The sequence below is a fragment of the Triticum dicoccoides genome, chromosome 3A (genome assembly GCF_002162155.2).
Source record: "Triticum dicoccoides isolate Atlit2015 ecotype Zavitan chromosome 3A, WEW_v2.0, whole genome shotgun sequence".
NCBI lineage: Eukaryota > Viridiplantae > Streptophyta > Magnoliopsida > Poales > Poaceae > Triticum > Triticum dicoccoides.
The window spans coordinates 749050061-749065712 of NC_041384.1; the positions used below are offsets into that span (position 1 = coordinate 749050061).

At 42.8% G+C, this 15652-nt stretch overlaps 1 protein-coding gene across 1 annotated transcript; it reads left to right on the forward strand.

The window, feature by feature from the left end:
- Positions 1 to 2263: 2263 nt before the first annotated feature.
- LOC119270674 (diphosphomevalonate decarboxylase MVD1, peroxisomal-like) lies at positions 2264 to 6952 on the forward strand. Its single transcript, XM_037552715.1, has 10 exons — positions 2264 to 2569; positions 3176 to 3374; positions 4152 to 4215; positions 4392 to 4455; positions 4550 to 4630; positions 4803 to 4889; positions 5148 to 5305; positions 5389 to 5437; positions 6491 to 6612; positions 6706 to 6952. The coding sequence occupies exons 1-10, from the start codon at positions 2351 to 2353 to the stop codon at positions 6923 to 6925; spliced, it is 1263 nt and encodes a 420-aa protein (XP_037408612.1). The 5' UTR covers positions 2264 to 2350; the 3' UTR covers positions 6926 to 6952.
- Positions 6953 to 15652: the final 8700 nt, after the last annotated feature.

A 15652-nucleotide genomic window follows, 5' to 3' on the forward strand; every position in this document is an offset into this window, starting at 1 on the left:
GATGACAACATTAGCATGCACAAGCCTCATGCCTCTGCTTCGCCATGAGTGTACATGAAAGAAAAAAAGCAGCTCTTATAATTTGCAAAAAATAAACAAGAATGGAGTGGCTGCGTAGCATGTTTCGGTGTTGCGGCCAGGCGAACACTCTGGTACGTGGGCACATGCTAATTAATTCCGTCATTAGCCCTCGTGAATGGTGCGGATGATGGTGGACACCCCACGAACATGTCCACTTGCATCTTGACTTCCTCTGCACCCATCATCGTGACTTCTGACATGATTTCGTCTACAGGATGAAATTAGATGCTACTCCTTGCGTTTCAAAATAGTTGACAGTCGAGGGTAGAAAGAACTCACAAACATGATCTATATTGACAACTTTAGTTTGGACAGAGATGAAGTAATCAATTTTGGACATGTGGATGGCATTCAAATATGTCGGTTGCCAAACTGAATCAAGAAGGCCACAACACATAAAAATTGTAAACTATGGCAAGCAGTTTGTAATTTTTGCTTATTTGGATGAACAAACCGGTGTGTCCACGACACACAGACACGACACCCCCGACACCCGACACCTCTTCGGCCTCCTGTTGACCGAAAAGGTGCTCTTCGGCCTTCCAGAGGCCGACGGGGTCATATATTTGTGAATTATGAGTTTCATTTGAACGGTCATTAGTTACTAGTCTTCACATTTGAGTTGCATCATGCTAACGATACATTGGAAATAATCTTTGGTGCAGCGTCACTCCCGACAAGCATCGACCGATCCTTCGCCGTCCGCCACTGGCGCGACCGGTCCTACACCTACACCTACACCTACACCTCCGTGATGACGGTAAGTTTCCCAAACTTTGATGGCACACTCAACATATCCTAATGTGTGCCCTCACTCACAACCATTTTCTTTCGCTTTGTCAACAACAAGTTGTGTTTGTGTAGTTGATATTGAGAAACATGAAGGCGCATCGAGCGATAATGAATGGGAGGCAGTGTGTAGATGTATCATATATCCGAACATAAATACATCATTAACTGTTTACATATTTGAAACAATGTATTTCTTTTTGTGAGGATAAATTTTGATTTATTCATCAACTGTCAAAGTAGATATACGTCCATAGACCATCTAGCGACATCTGCTAGCACTTGAGTGAGTCGAAGGCGTGCCGCCGTCTTCGCCCCACCCTCATTGGAGCCAGGCAGACCTTTTTGTAGTAAACAGTCAGGAGGTCGTCGTGCTAAGACCCCATAGAACCAGCGCACCAGAACAACAATCGTCGTCGATGAAAGGAAGCGTAGATCGGAAGGATCCAACCTATAGACACACGAACACAGACGAGCGAAGACAGGATCCACATGGATCCACTGAAGACAAAGGCCGACCGAATCCCACGAGATCCGCCGAAGATAAATCTTCACACGCCACCCGACGATGCTAGAAACACCAACATGACGGGGACTAGGAGGGGAGAACCTTATTCCATCTTCAGAGAGCTGCTGCCGCCTCACCTCTCCGAGTAAGACACAAAGCCTAACAAAACTCAAAAGAGCAAGAAAAAAATGAAGCCCTCCTGTCGGCAAGGGCCAGGATCCACCACACCTACATGGCCCTAAGACCACAGGAGATGAGGTAGACCGATGGCGGCACCGGTGGGAGGCACAAGAAGCCCTAGCCAAAGGGTCCTCTTTCTTGGACGGGAAGAAAGAAAACGATCTCCCCCTATACAATGTCTTCTTTGTGTAAATGTTGTATGCATTCATAGACACACAACATCAAATATTTGTAGTACATTTCATCCGTTAAAAGATAATAATGAAAAAGGAAACATGCTACCGCATATCAAAGTCGAAACCATGCGTTGGCAAGACTACCTCCGACAAGATGCGATATATCACACATTTGGTCCAGGAAGAAAGATGGTCCGAAAAAAGAAGAAAAAACTATCAATATAAGTGTTAGGGTCCACATCACACAAAGGTAGTACACTACTACCTTCGACCCGGCAAAACCCGTCAAACTTTCGAAACTCCGTCTGCTAATGTGTTTTCAAATGTTTAGAAAACCGTACAAATGAATTTTTTTAGAATCTACTTGCAAAAAATAAATCATTTTTTGAGGGTAACCTTATAAAAAAAAATATTTAGGAACTTCCGACATGATTTTTTTGTTGCAAGTAGAGTAGATTCTTATATTTTGGTAGGACTACATCGTAGTCAAAGTCCTTAGCAGCCTCGGGTGTTGACTAAAAAAAAAAGCCCCTGGCTTTGGGAGGCTATTTCCCTCGCGAATCGCGATCTCCCCCTTCCTCACTCCCTCCTCCGCCGCGGAACTCACCTCCCCTCAATGGCGACGGAGACGCAGGCGCAGTGGGTGCTGACGGCCACGGGGCGGTCGCCGACCAATATCGCGGTGATCAAGTACTGGGGGAAGCGGGACGAGGCGCTCATCCTCCCCGTCAACGACAGCATCAGCGTCACCCTCGACCCCGACCACCTCTCCGCCACCACCACCGTCGCCGCCAGCCCCGCCTTCCCCTCCGACCGCATGTGGCTCAACGGCAAGGTCTGCCCCCTTCCCTTTCTTCCACCGCTCTCTTCTTCTTCTTCTTCTTCTTCCCTTTCCCTTTCCTTTTCCTCACGCTCGCCTCGCCTCCCCCCATTGCCCTCGCCACCGCCGCCGCAGCCGCCGCCGCCGAGTGCTCCTTCCTGCAGTGATCCGGTGGATCGCGAGCTCGAAAGAGTTCTGTTTTAGGGGGAAATCCAGCAGGAGCACGCCGATTTGGGCTTCGGGCCTGTGCCAGTCGCCGTTCTGATTTGGGATTACTGTAGTGAAATCGGCTGCCCATATGATTAGATCTGGATCAGGACCTGCTTGAAATCTCGCTGCATTTGGATAGACAGTCGGCGCAGCTCTGAAAATTTGTTTTTTCGACAGAAGCCAAAAGACACCTTTTTCTGTTTGTTAATGTTGTCTACAGTTAGCATCTATTCCTACTAGTATATTGCTGCCTGCGTCATGCTGGGATGATGGACCAATAGGAGTAGTTAGTTCTACATCAGGTCTTTAACTGGATGTGGTGTAACGCAATTGCAAGAAAAAGAAAAACAAATTATTGTCTGCTTGGATGGCAGTGTGATCTAATCGTCCGTTTGGTGTGGAATCGAGCAGGAGATTGCGTTGTCGGGCGGGAGGTTTCAGAACTGCCTGAGGGAGATCCGGAAGCGGGCTCGTGACGTCGAGGACGAGAAAAAGGGGATCAAGATCAAGAAAGAGGACTGGGAGAAGTTGCACGTCCACATAGCGTCGTACAACAACTTCCCGACCGCCGCCGGTTTAGCCTCTTCAGCTGCTGGCTTTGCTTGTCTTGGTAAGTCTCCTGGTTCTGATGCCATGGCTATTTGTCAGAAAAACAGATGTGTGACTAAAACTGTGGATATTTCGGGTTAGACTTGGATTTCATTTTGTTTTCTGCTCTTCTGGACCCACCTCGGTTGTGTTTAGTAGCAGAGGGGGTGTATTTCTTATTCTCTTATAGAATTGTTCTCTTGCTGATGCAATCTGCAAACATTCGTTGTTGAGGGTGATACAAGTATTTCTGCTACAAGTGGACTGTTATCCTAGCAAAAGCTGTTGCTCTTACCTTTCGAATACACCTCCGTGTGCTATTCATGATAATAGGACAATATTATGGTTTTCTAACTGTCACCTAAAATTGTCCTGGATCCTGCTATTAAGGTTGTCCAACTTATCTGCAGTTTGTTCTTTATTATCTGGTTGTATAGAGGCAAAAAATAAAATAAAATAAAATAAGACGCAGAAGCTATGTTTAGTCCTGGCCTGCTGGTTAATCTTTGCAATAAATCTGCTAGCCTTGCAAAAAAAATGGCTGGCCTTACCAAGTTCCATGATAGTGCTAATATCTGGTCCTGAGTGTTGTTTTGCCCTGATTGAGTACCACTGCTCAGCATGCTTGCTTTCTACAAATATTGATTACTTTATTCATAGCTTGGAAGTTGATAACGCTATCCAACACAAAATGATTGTCCACTACTACTTTTATTTTTTGCTCATAAACATACCAAGCAAGGTCTTGCTTTCATACCAATATTACAGCACAAATTAGTAATTTGAATACTGTTTGTAGTTTTCACCCTTGGAAAGCTAATGAATGTGAATGAAGATTATGGAGAACTTTCTTCAATAGCAAGGTCTGTACTCTATACTGATACATTATGTAGCAACACTCTGTTTGTGCTCTATCCTGTTTGTGATGTTTGCTTGATGATATAGAAACAGTTTTACTTCATTTTACTAAATAATAAGCTAGTGTACTTATGTCCCCTCTTTACTTATACTTCTCTCGGGCTGACAAATTTCAATGCAGGCAGGGGTCTGGAAGTGCATGCCGCAGTATATATGGTGGATTTGTGAAATGGTGTATGGGGAAAGTGAGTTATCTCTTGGTTAAGGCAGAGAAGCTGAATTGGTTAAAATGCATGTTTTTCTATTGTAAAACGATTGAGTTTGACTCTATACTTGTAGAATGATGATGGAAGTGACAGTATGGCAGTACAGCTTGTTGACGAGTCGCATTGGGATGATCTTGTTATAATCATAGCAGTGGTATGTCAATGTGATCTCTGTTGTATAACATGATCTGTTTCATTTAACTTATCATTGGATATTGCTCATCGAGTCATGGTTCCATTAACACCAATCCTTAACTACATAGTGACACCGATTTACCATTTTTATCCCAACATCTTTTTCTTATTATGATGCTTTGTGGAATTAGGTCAGTTCAAAGCAGAAGGAAACCAGTAGCACCAGTGGGATGCGGGACACTGTTGAAACAAGCCCCCTCTTGCAGTACAGGGCCCAGGTGATTGCATTTTCATCTTTAACTTGTTTTTGGCACATATTGTACAATTTTTTTACGAATAATCGAGGGAACAAAATCATGAAGCTGCAATTCTGATTCTGAATTGTAGTTTTATCCCTCCTCTTGTGTGGACCCTCAAGTTTTGTGGTTTCATTTTTTTATCAAGTCTGTTAGCAGTTATACTGATCTATCTCTTTAGCTGCAGCTTACTGTTTCTTGCTCTCACTGTGCACTGCACTACTTTTTCTTGTATTCCAGACTGTAGTGCCAGGTCGCATATTGAACATGGAAGAGGCCATCAAGAAACGTGATTTTGAATCCTTTGCCAGGTTAACTTGTGCAGATAGCAACCAGTTTCATGCTGTATGTTTGGACACGAGTCCTCCCATCTTCTACATGAATGATACGTCACACAGGTAGTTTTTTAGCAGTCCTGATTTTGTGGTTCTGTTAGTACTGAAATCCCAGAGTTGAGGATCGCTCTTTCAACCAACTGCAGGATAATTAGCCTTGTGGAGAAGTGGAACCACTCAGAAGGAACCCCACAGGTATATTCTTTTCCTGTTTAACACTTGCTACCTTGTTTTCAATTCTTCTGAACTGCATCGGTGCTGCATATAGGGATCTAAAATAAGGTTGGTTAAGCTTTGTTATGACATGCCAGTACAATAAGTTTTTACTGCACTTGATAAAACATATTTAACTAGCATCACATGATGAAGTAATTTTACTTAATTTAAAAGAGCAACAAAATTATTGCCATCTTTCTGAAAAAGATCCCGGAAATACGAGTTTATGCTTATGCTTTATGCTTCCAATCCTTTGGTCTTTAGGGGCTGTTTGGATGGCAGCTCCAAGCTGCCCTTCCAAAATTTTGGTCGTTGACCACAGGTTGGGCCAGCGTTTGGATCGCAGCCAACTTTTTGGCCAGCCGTTGTGATTCCGCATCCAGGCGTCTGTTTCCTTCGTCAAAACCGTCGTTTCGGTCGGGCTGGTGTGGGCTGAATCCGAACAGCCCCTTAGGGAACATATAGTTCAGTTTGAAGAGTTCATCATGAAAACATAGTACTGCTGGTATTGGTTCTGGAGCAGTCAATTTTTTGAATACTTCTATTATTTCTACTGGGTATGATATGTATTAAATAGCATCTAAAAGTTTGAAATTCTAATGGGATGCAGAAGTATCTTGGTATACTGCTGTCATCAAAGAGAAAAAAAATTAGTGCAATCTTGCAGTATTACTTCTTCGTCTGTTTGTGGTGTCTGGCATGCAGTTCACCTAAACTGCAAATAAATTACACTGGTACGTGGTATTGATCTCATATTCAAACTAACTTGGCATTAGGTTTATTAAATAACATCTAAAGTTTGAATTTGAAAAGAGAATGCATACAAAATATCTTATTTTATTGCCTTCATCAAAAGATAAAACTTCATTGCAATCTTGGTGATATTGTTTCTTCTGTATGTGTTGTCTGGTATGCACTTCACCTAGACTGCAAATAATTGGTACCGGAGTGGATGGTGCGATTGATCTGATAATGAAACCAACGTTTGTGTGAAGACTTCTAAATTTGGCATTTGATCTCTTGTAATTGCAGGTTGCCTACACATTTGATGCTGGGCCTAACGCTGTCCTAATAGCACGAAACCGCAAAACGGCCACCCTTCTCCTTCAGAGGCTCTTATACTGCTTCCCTCCACAAGAAAATGATTTGGACAGGTGTGTTTGATATTATCAAGAATAAACCCAGCATTTGTTTGTTCCTGGGTATTCTACAAATATGTATACATCTGACAAACATGACCATGATAGCTATATGGTTGGCGATAAATCAATCCTAAGTGACGCCGGAGTGCAGTCCGTAGCTGACATCGAGGCCCTTCCACAGCCACCAGAGATGAAGACACCAAACCAAAAATTCAAGGGCAACGTTAGCTACTTCATCTGCAGCAGGCCTGGGGCTGGCCCAAAAGTTCTTACCGACGAGAGCCACACATTGATTGATTCAGCCACGGGGCTTGCAAGAGTGTAATTTTGGATGAAGATGACTGGTTTGATACCCGGCCACTTCTTTTGGCGGCTTAAAAAATAAGCCGCCTCCTCCCTAGCTTTTGTCATAAGCTCCCTCCCTTATTTATTGGGGCTTCTGAACTAGTTATGGAATTACTAATCTAGAAGCCTCCATGAATTTTGGGAGCGGCTTATTTTTTAAGCTAGGGAGAGGCAGCTTATTTTTTAAGCCGCCCAAAAGAACTGGCCCTATGTAACATTGGTTCGTGTGTTGAGATCATCTCTACTCCTAATGGAGCAGTTGGTAGTCTCCGCCGGTCAATTTTCGTCCCACCACTTCCGTCCGGTTTTTTTCGTAGGTTAACCTTGGTAGATTTTTTTCGTCCTCGATCCCACCTTACGGTTCTAAAAAAACCAACCAAAACCAACTGAGCCCCGTCCCATGAAACGAAACCAGAGGAACGAGGCCCCCTCGACTCCTCTCTCAATCTGTTTCCTAGGGACTGAACGTCGTCGCCGCCGCCGATCCCATCTTCCCCGGCGACATGCCTCGCCGGCTGCCTCCTCTCCCCCATCCATGCCGGCGACCTCCCTCTACCCGCCCTCTCCGTCAACCCGTCTCTCCAGCAGCTCGGGCGAAACCCTAGCCCACCCGATGCCACGGTGACCTAGCAGGCAGGCGCGAGGAGCCCTGCCCAGCCATGGCGACACCGCCGGTGGCCTCCTCCTCCCCCTCACCTTCTCCCCCTCTCCCAAGGGAGGGAAGGGAATGGAAGGGATCCGGCGGCAAGGGAAGGCAGCGCCCATATCCGCAGCCGCACCGGCGGGCCGCCATACCTCGAGGTCGTCCATGGAGGTCCGAACGTGATACAGGCTTGAGGCCACGCCAACAAGATAGGTACGTCGCCGCGCCCTCGACATATTCCCACTCCCGTGCACGTATGGTCAATCATGTATCGCTTATCTTGCCCCATACGGCCTTGGCAAATCTCAATGCTTGCTTGCTAATGTGCGTGTGTGGACGTTGCCGGTTGCTGCTGCTGTGCACATGTGCTTGGCATGCCCCTGCTGTTTTGTGTTCTCACCACCACATCCACGACAAATAAAATTTCTTAGTTTTCTTAGGGTCATGTGTGCCATGATCTTCATGCCTGGCAGAGTTTACATGACGCCTGTGGACAACAGGATTTTGATGTCCAGTTAAACTATCATATGGTTGTGCATATGCACTATCTATTAAACTGACAATCCTTGTTTTTCAGGTTCAGGTTCGATATGTTCAGGGCTGAAGTACGCTCCTGAGTTAAAGAAAGACCTTGAGAAACTCTTAGTGTGTTTTTGTCAGTACTACTCCAATACTTTGGTGTGGGGTTGCATAGTACTCCAATAATTTAGTGTGGGGTAGTAAAAAATGTATTCGTGGTGGGAAAGCATCAGTGGTTCGTATTTGCAGAATAGGGAAATCAATAAATATTACCATTAAGAAAGCATGCATGGTATAGTGAATACTTAGTATACCAGTCATATTTTCTTGTCAACATGCACCTATTTGGAGGCTTATTTGATATTATTGCAATCTGGTAGAACTGTGTTACTACTAAGAATTGAATATTTTTAGTTGGAATACTATTTTAATGATCAATCACAATGTTGGACGCGACCAACTATTTATTCCCAAGACTTTAAGTCTTGGGTGGCTTAAGCACAATATGCCAGGCATATATTCTACATATGTGGCATGTAATGACCCTACTGGCATTTCAAGAGGTCTTGTAAATACAACACTAAGTGTTCACCTCGTGAGATTTATTAAATGTTTCAGATATCTCGCTTGTGGATGCTCATCGGTAGCTAATATCCTGAGTATATTGATAACAGGTTTAGGTCTGGACGGTTATTGAGCCTGCATTGATGAAATAGTTGACAAAGAAGCAACTGAAATGAGGTTATTGAGCCTGCATTGAAGAATCTTGGTTGATGAGCTGATATCTGACCAAAAACTCAAGAACTAGAAGCAAGCCTGACATCCTTTTTTTGTAATCGGTATGTTCTCGGTAGCAAGCCTGTCATCCTTTTCTATCCACATGAGGCTTACTGTTTTTTGTACTTGTTGTCACCAATCAATAAAACATTGTGTATTCATTGCATATGGTGAATGGCCTTCTAGATTTGTAAGTTCATAGGTAGTTATACAACAGCAGAGCCATGTTCTAAAAACAGATTCGAGCCTTGGTTTGGAGTTGGGCCCCGACGAAACGTTCGAGCGCATGAAATCAGTTCTTTTCAAGAATGCAACTGCTTTTTTCTCTCTCATAGTTTCCACCCGTAACATATCACAAGTATCTTCAGTCTAAGAAAATAAGAAAAGTGAACTTACATGATTTTTTAAAATTACTAAATAACTTACTAGATAATGTATATTTCCGTTTGAGCATTCCAAAAACTGAATGACACTCCATTAAGCTGTAGGATGCATAAGGTAAGGGAAATATAGGAAGCCAAGACATCTGTAGTAATACCAGAAGTGGAAGAACAAGGGCAAGAAAACATTTAAAAGGGCCAATGATAGGCGGAAAAAGATTCACGTGGTTAATAGTTCATGTTTTACACCAAGGAAGAACAGAGGAATGGAACCAAAGAGAAATGAGTGAGCATACGCCTTTGCTAGATTTTATGAACTGGACTAATGTACAAAAACACATATTGTCATCTTGGTGCATGTAGATATTTAATTTAACAACTTGAATTCCACATGAAGCGTACTGTACTGGACTTCTTTGGGCTTTACATGTGCTCATATTCCATAATTCGGATATGAAATGAAGCCTATGCGTATGTATAAAGCATTTGCATTATACTAATATTGTGTGTGTTGTTTTTAATGCCAAAGGTAAATCTGAACCTGCTCAGACCACGGGGAGGATTTCTCTGGTGGACTATCGCTGGCAAGGTTGGCATGGGAGTAGGCCCATACCATGGGTTCGTGTAGCTGGAGGACCGTGGCCAGTGCTGCGATTGCCTAATGTCCATGTGGAGCATAGCTCGGCATGAGGTGATATCCTTTTATGATAACCTAGCTGTACACAATTTCTTCAAAGAAAATTAAGATTGATATCAAACTTGAGATTTGCAATGTATTTAAATTAGTTCTTAAATTGCTCCAAAGCTACTGAAATCTCCCTTATTATATTTTTCTATAGATATTGATTGTTCTAATTAAACTCACTACTTAAATTCCATAGAAATGAGAGGCTCAAGGAAGCAACAAGTAGGATGAAGGAGTTAACGGGCAGAAGCGTAGATCACAGAAAAACAAGAATATGTTTGCTCCCCATGCTTTGCATTGATGTATAGGTTCGGAAGTTTAAAAGCTTCATGTGCTCCCCATGCTTTGTATTGATGTATAGGTATGGAATTTAGAAGCTTCATGCTTTGTATCTCAGTATGTCCACAGTGGCTTCAATCTACAATTTAAAAAGGTGAATATTGGTTGGATCATGACACAAGTGATGTGGCTTCAGTCATGTTTCTTTAGCTACCGTGGTTATATCATCACTAGGCCATATAGCTTACCGATAACCTTCTTAAGTACTTCCACTGAACCATCTTGATTGCCGACTAATTTTTGTGTTCATGGTTATATTTCAGAGAACCGGTTCAAAGAAATGTGAACACTGGTTGGGGGTTCTAAGAAGGATGACCCTAAATGGGAGCATGACAGACACCGTGGTCCAGGAAATAAGGGGGAATCCCGTGGTGTCTACTATGCTTTCAGAAATCCTATGCAGTCAGGGAGATTCCTTCAGATTTTTGCATGATGAGCAGGTAGTTGTAAAGGGTCGTGGTGTCTACTATGCTTATCAGAAAAGTGAGTGCATTTGTGAAGCTTCCTGCAGAGTTTCACATGATGAGTAGGTAAATGTGCTGCTTGTGCATTTACCAATTAGTTATATAGGAGAGCACACAAGCAACAGACCACACATCTTGTGCTAATTTCCATGATAAGTTTTAGCGCATATGAACAAGTTATAGTGCTAGTTAAGTTATGAATAGAAATTGAGTTGCTTATCATTGAGTAAAAGATGTTCCTTTAGAGTATTTATAGTTTTATACTAATACTTTATCAAGGTGATATGCTGAAGATTTGTGATTATCAATGTATGGCCTTTACATTGCTTCTGTATGATCTGACCTGTTGAGCTCATCACAAAGACCATAAAAATTGGCTCTATCCCTGATGTCCAATAAAAAAGGGGAACTATAGCCTCAGATCGAAAAAGTTTCTTTTCCTATGTGATTTTGCAGCGGGACTTGCTTATGGAGACGTTCGCTCTGGGTCAAAGCTTAAGAGGACTGATGCTTTTGACCATTTAATTAGTGTTTAGGTATGCCCTCCTCTCCTTGCCCTTCAGCTGGAATCTCTGAAAAGGTTGTAATTTGCTGGTGCAGTGTTGCTCTGCTTTTATTTGGGGATTTCTCTGGGATCTAATTTTGAACTGTCAAAACTGGTTTGTTGGGTGCCGGTTGGTTTAACATGATGCTATAATGCCGTAGAGAGAGATATGTTTTTCCAGTAGAAGTGGCCGGTTAGTTAATTTGAGATTTGTGCCTTTTGTTCTTCAGGCCTGAAGCTTTTGGTTTTAGGCCGACAGTTAAAAGTTGCATTGGCTTGTAAAAAACTTCATGTGACTGGACCAGTAGGGGGAGGATAGCTTCATATGGAAAATAATTCTCCATGGTGGGAAAATTTGTTATTTGACATGATTATATACAGAGATACAACTAGCAGTGTTTAAATATGGGTTCATCTCAACCTATGATTCCTATGTATATAATTTTTGGGGCTAGAACTGCGGCCACTGCCCACCACCATTACAAGTCAATGATAGGAACTCCTTGGATGTACTCATGCATGCTTTGTCAGATCCTTTTCTTTTGAATCGATTGATGAACCGATGGCATCTCAGGACTAACTACCCCATACGTGTACTCCACTAACTAAGGATAGCTCGTGAATATTTCAGCCTTTTTGTCGAAACGCTAACCAAAATCACTGAAATTCACTAAATTTAGGTGGTTTCGGTTGGTGATGAAAATTTTCCGAAACTGAAAGTGAAAACCATAGAATACTGAAGGTGTTTGCAGCCTGTAATTAGCGCCCTACTTAGCATCAAGCATTGAGAGAGGGCATTTAGATGATTTTAGATTTTACGACTTCGTATCTATTTTCTTAATCTCTAAGCATTTACACAGGCGACTCGCATTGTAGATGCTATTAGCCTGCTGCTGCTATCGTCCCTCTGTACACACATGCACATTTGACTGATGAAGAAAATGCCTCAAATCATCAAACCCCTGATTATGTGTTGTGCTCTTGCAAGACTGAAACTGACACATTCTCTTCTGGATGTTAATGATGTTCGATTGCATGTGGTGGTTGTGTCGTTGAAGCTCACATGATCGAGTGTTTATGCACAGTTGAAGTTGGCACATTCAGTTCTTCATATATTGAACAACTTTCAAAACTTATGAAAGCAAAGAGCAGGCGAACCATCCTCTAGGCTCTACTGTACCTCCCATTGATTTTTTTACTTCCAAAACTTATAATGAACACAACAGGTTCCAATGCAATTTCACTTGACAGATGTTGTTATTTAGGTTTTAATCATACTATATCAGCTTCAACTCTCAAGTAGTCAATATCTGAGCATGAACACTCAAACTATTGCAGGGGGAGGATTTCCACAGTAACCCTGGGCTGGTTAACCTATTTGGAATAGAATTCCCTGATTTGAATATCAAGCATTCACAAATGCAGAATACATTGTCTCGAGGTACAATCCCACTTGATTCTCAAACAATCACTAATTCATGAATTGCAGTAGGGTGAACCCAAGATGTCCGGAGCCTCTCTTGTGAATCACATTGCTTACAATGATTTCATGATTGAGATCTTGGGATTTGAACAAGATGCATCTTTTAAAGGTGTGACTGTAGAAGTTTAGCTAAATAAACAGAATATATCTACTGCAAGTTGATATATAGAAAAGTGGATTTTTGCATAGGTTTTGTATTATATATATATAGTTAAGTCGGTACTTCCTTTTCTTGCTTTGGAGTGATTGTTTTGCTTGACTCAGCATCCCTATGGTTCTGAGAGGGGCTGGGTGGCTAGATACAGAGAGCCTGGGTGCATGTGCTCTAATATATATTTTCTTTTGGGGAGGGTCACTTGAATGCACTATTAAGAGGTTCACTCTTAACTGCTCTTGCGGAACTAGGCCATCAGGCTACTATATATGTCCGTTGATTTAATCACCATTGTCTGTGATAGACGTTCACAGATCTGGATGCCTTTGCTTGCCAAATAAAATATTGAACAATAATTATGTTAGGAAGTTACACTAGCTTTGACGATCCGATCATTCATGGAATGTTTTCGGCATTGCCAACATATTGAGTACTTCAGTTGTAAGTCTGTAAGCAGTTCTCTTTGAAAGAGAAAAATGCATACATGCTTCAGTGAATGGCCACCCCCTTCTATTTTAGTAACACTGCACTTCTTAGTAGTACTTGCTAATCAGTATGGTTATTGGTCTGTAATCTTATTGTTTCTACATTAATTCTTTGTACATAGACCGGATCAAGCGCATCGCCGATGCCACGATCGCCGGTCTGCCGTGCTGCTCCTCTCATGTGCGCCCTCGATGCTGACGCCGTCCTATTTTCCGCAGCCACCGCCGTCGGGCTCCGCATCCACGTGCCCCTTCGAACCTACTGGATGCAATCTCGCATTGCGCTGTCATCCGCATTGTCTGGCACCACCTATGGACACAGAACGACGGATCAAGGTTTAATGACTTTGATCAGGCAAGATACATTCTGCCCGCTCATCTCCCCGTGTTGCCATTGGTAAGTATGGTGGTATTCTCCATGCTTCTTTTAGTGCTTCTCTCTAAATTCGTTGGGATCCAATTTTGTTCCTGCAAAAGTTGCTTGTGTTCTGTATAGGTGTACAGTTTTCATGTTAACTGGAAAGTACCAAAGTTATCTATCCTAGCTGCATCAAACTACAATTTTCTTGTTTTATTAATAATTTAATATGAGATATACAAGAAAGTGCAGCGGGCATGGCTTGTACTCATGCTTGAGGATATTTGGCTTAGGCTCCTGGACTGTGTCATGGCCACACTGAAGACGGGACACTTGTGGTTATCTTCATGTGTCATTGGTGGTCAGAGAAACCAAACAAAGCTGGAGTGAAAGGTCTATGAGTTTCAATACAGAACAAAGGGTCTACGAGTTTCAATACATTGTCGAAAAATTGTGCCAAACATTAAGGTTGATTTCAGTTCCTTCATCCTTCTAGAGCATAAGAAAAATATGGTGCTTTGCTTGAAAAAATTATGGCTTAATTCTGGAAAGCATTAAGTTTCCATGCATGCTGATACTGATCAATCCATAACTCTAAAAACATGATACCCTCTTTCACATGCTTCATATAAGTTATGCACATGCCATCTCGCTAAGCACTGACAACATGTTTCGTTTAACAGATCATCTAAGATTTGCATAATTGTTTTGAGAATGAGCAGGGCAGCATCGACACCGGCCTCGATCGGTGTCGGGGCAATGGTGAACCAATGAAGAAGCTTAAGGCGGCTCAGGTAGGGTGGCACACGATATTGACATCGACCACGACCAGCGTCGGAGGATGGGTCATTGGGACGGAAGGAGGAAGACAAAGAGGAGGAAGAAGACGATGATCACAAAATTTTAGCACTGATAAAAAACATGCGGTCGATGCATAGTTGCTCTTGTAGTATCTGCTAAAGAAATTCATAAAATATGATATATATTCGTAGGACTTCACTCATGTCACTTAGTCATCAGTTTGATTTATTTTCCTGTATTTTGCCCGTGGCAACGCACGGGCATTGTACTAGTCATGTAGAGTTGTCGTTTGTGCTGTACACTCTATACTTCTGTCGTACAGTAGATTGATCTTGTATTATTTACATCATTTGTTCCTGGCTGTTGTAGTGTCCTTGCCACTTAAACATGCCTATATTTTTCAATAAAAGTTAGTGGAATGAATTTTACAGATTTCATTTCTGTAGTCCAATGCATAGACGAAGCTGTTCTTTTTGATTTTGCATCTGACAAAAAAACAAATTAGCAATACCAAAAATCTATCTATATCTATCACTACTGGAAACAGAGAATTTGCCATCAGCCAGCTCTTTGCCATCTGCCAGCTGATGGCAAAGAACGTCTTTGCCATCTGCTTATAAAAAACAGATGGCAAAGAACTGACAGACGGCAAAGAACATGATTGCCATCAGCCAATTCTTTGCCATCTGCTAGTGGATGGCAAAGATTCTTTGCCATCTGCCAGTAGATGGCAAAGAGGTTGGCAAATCCTGTGGCCGTTGAGCGTGTAATGGCGTACCAGCCCCACCTCTTTGCCATCTGCCAGCAGACGTCAAAGATTCTTTGCCATCTGCTGGCAGATGGCAAAGAGATGGGGTTATTTTTTTCCAGGTAAAAAAAAACTGTGGGGTTATCCCCTCCCTCTCTCTCCCCACCCATCCAGGTAAAAAAAAACGACCTTCGCATCTCATCCACACACCGAACAGCCCCGTCGATGGCGCTCTAGGCTCGCCCGCCGCCACCCTGTCGCCGGCCCCGTCGCTCCCCCGCCCTGTCGCCGGCCGCGTCACTCCCCCGCCCCGTCGCCGGTCCTCCC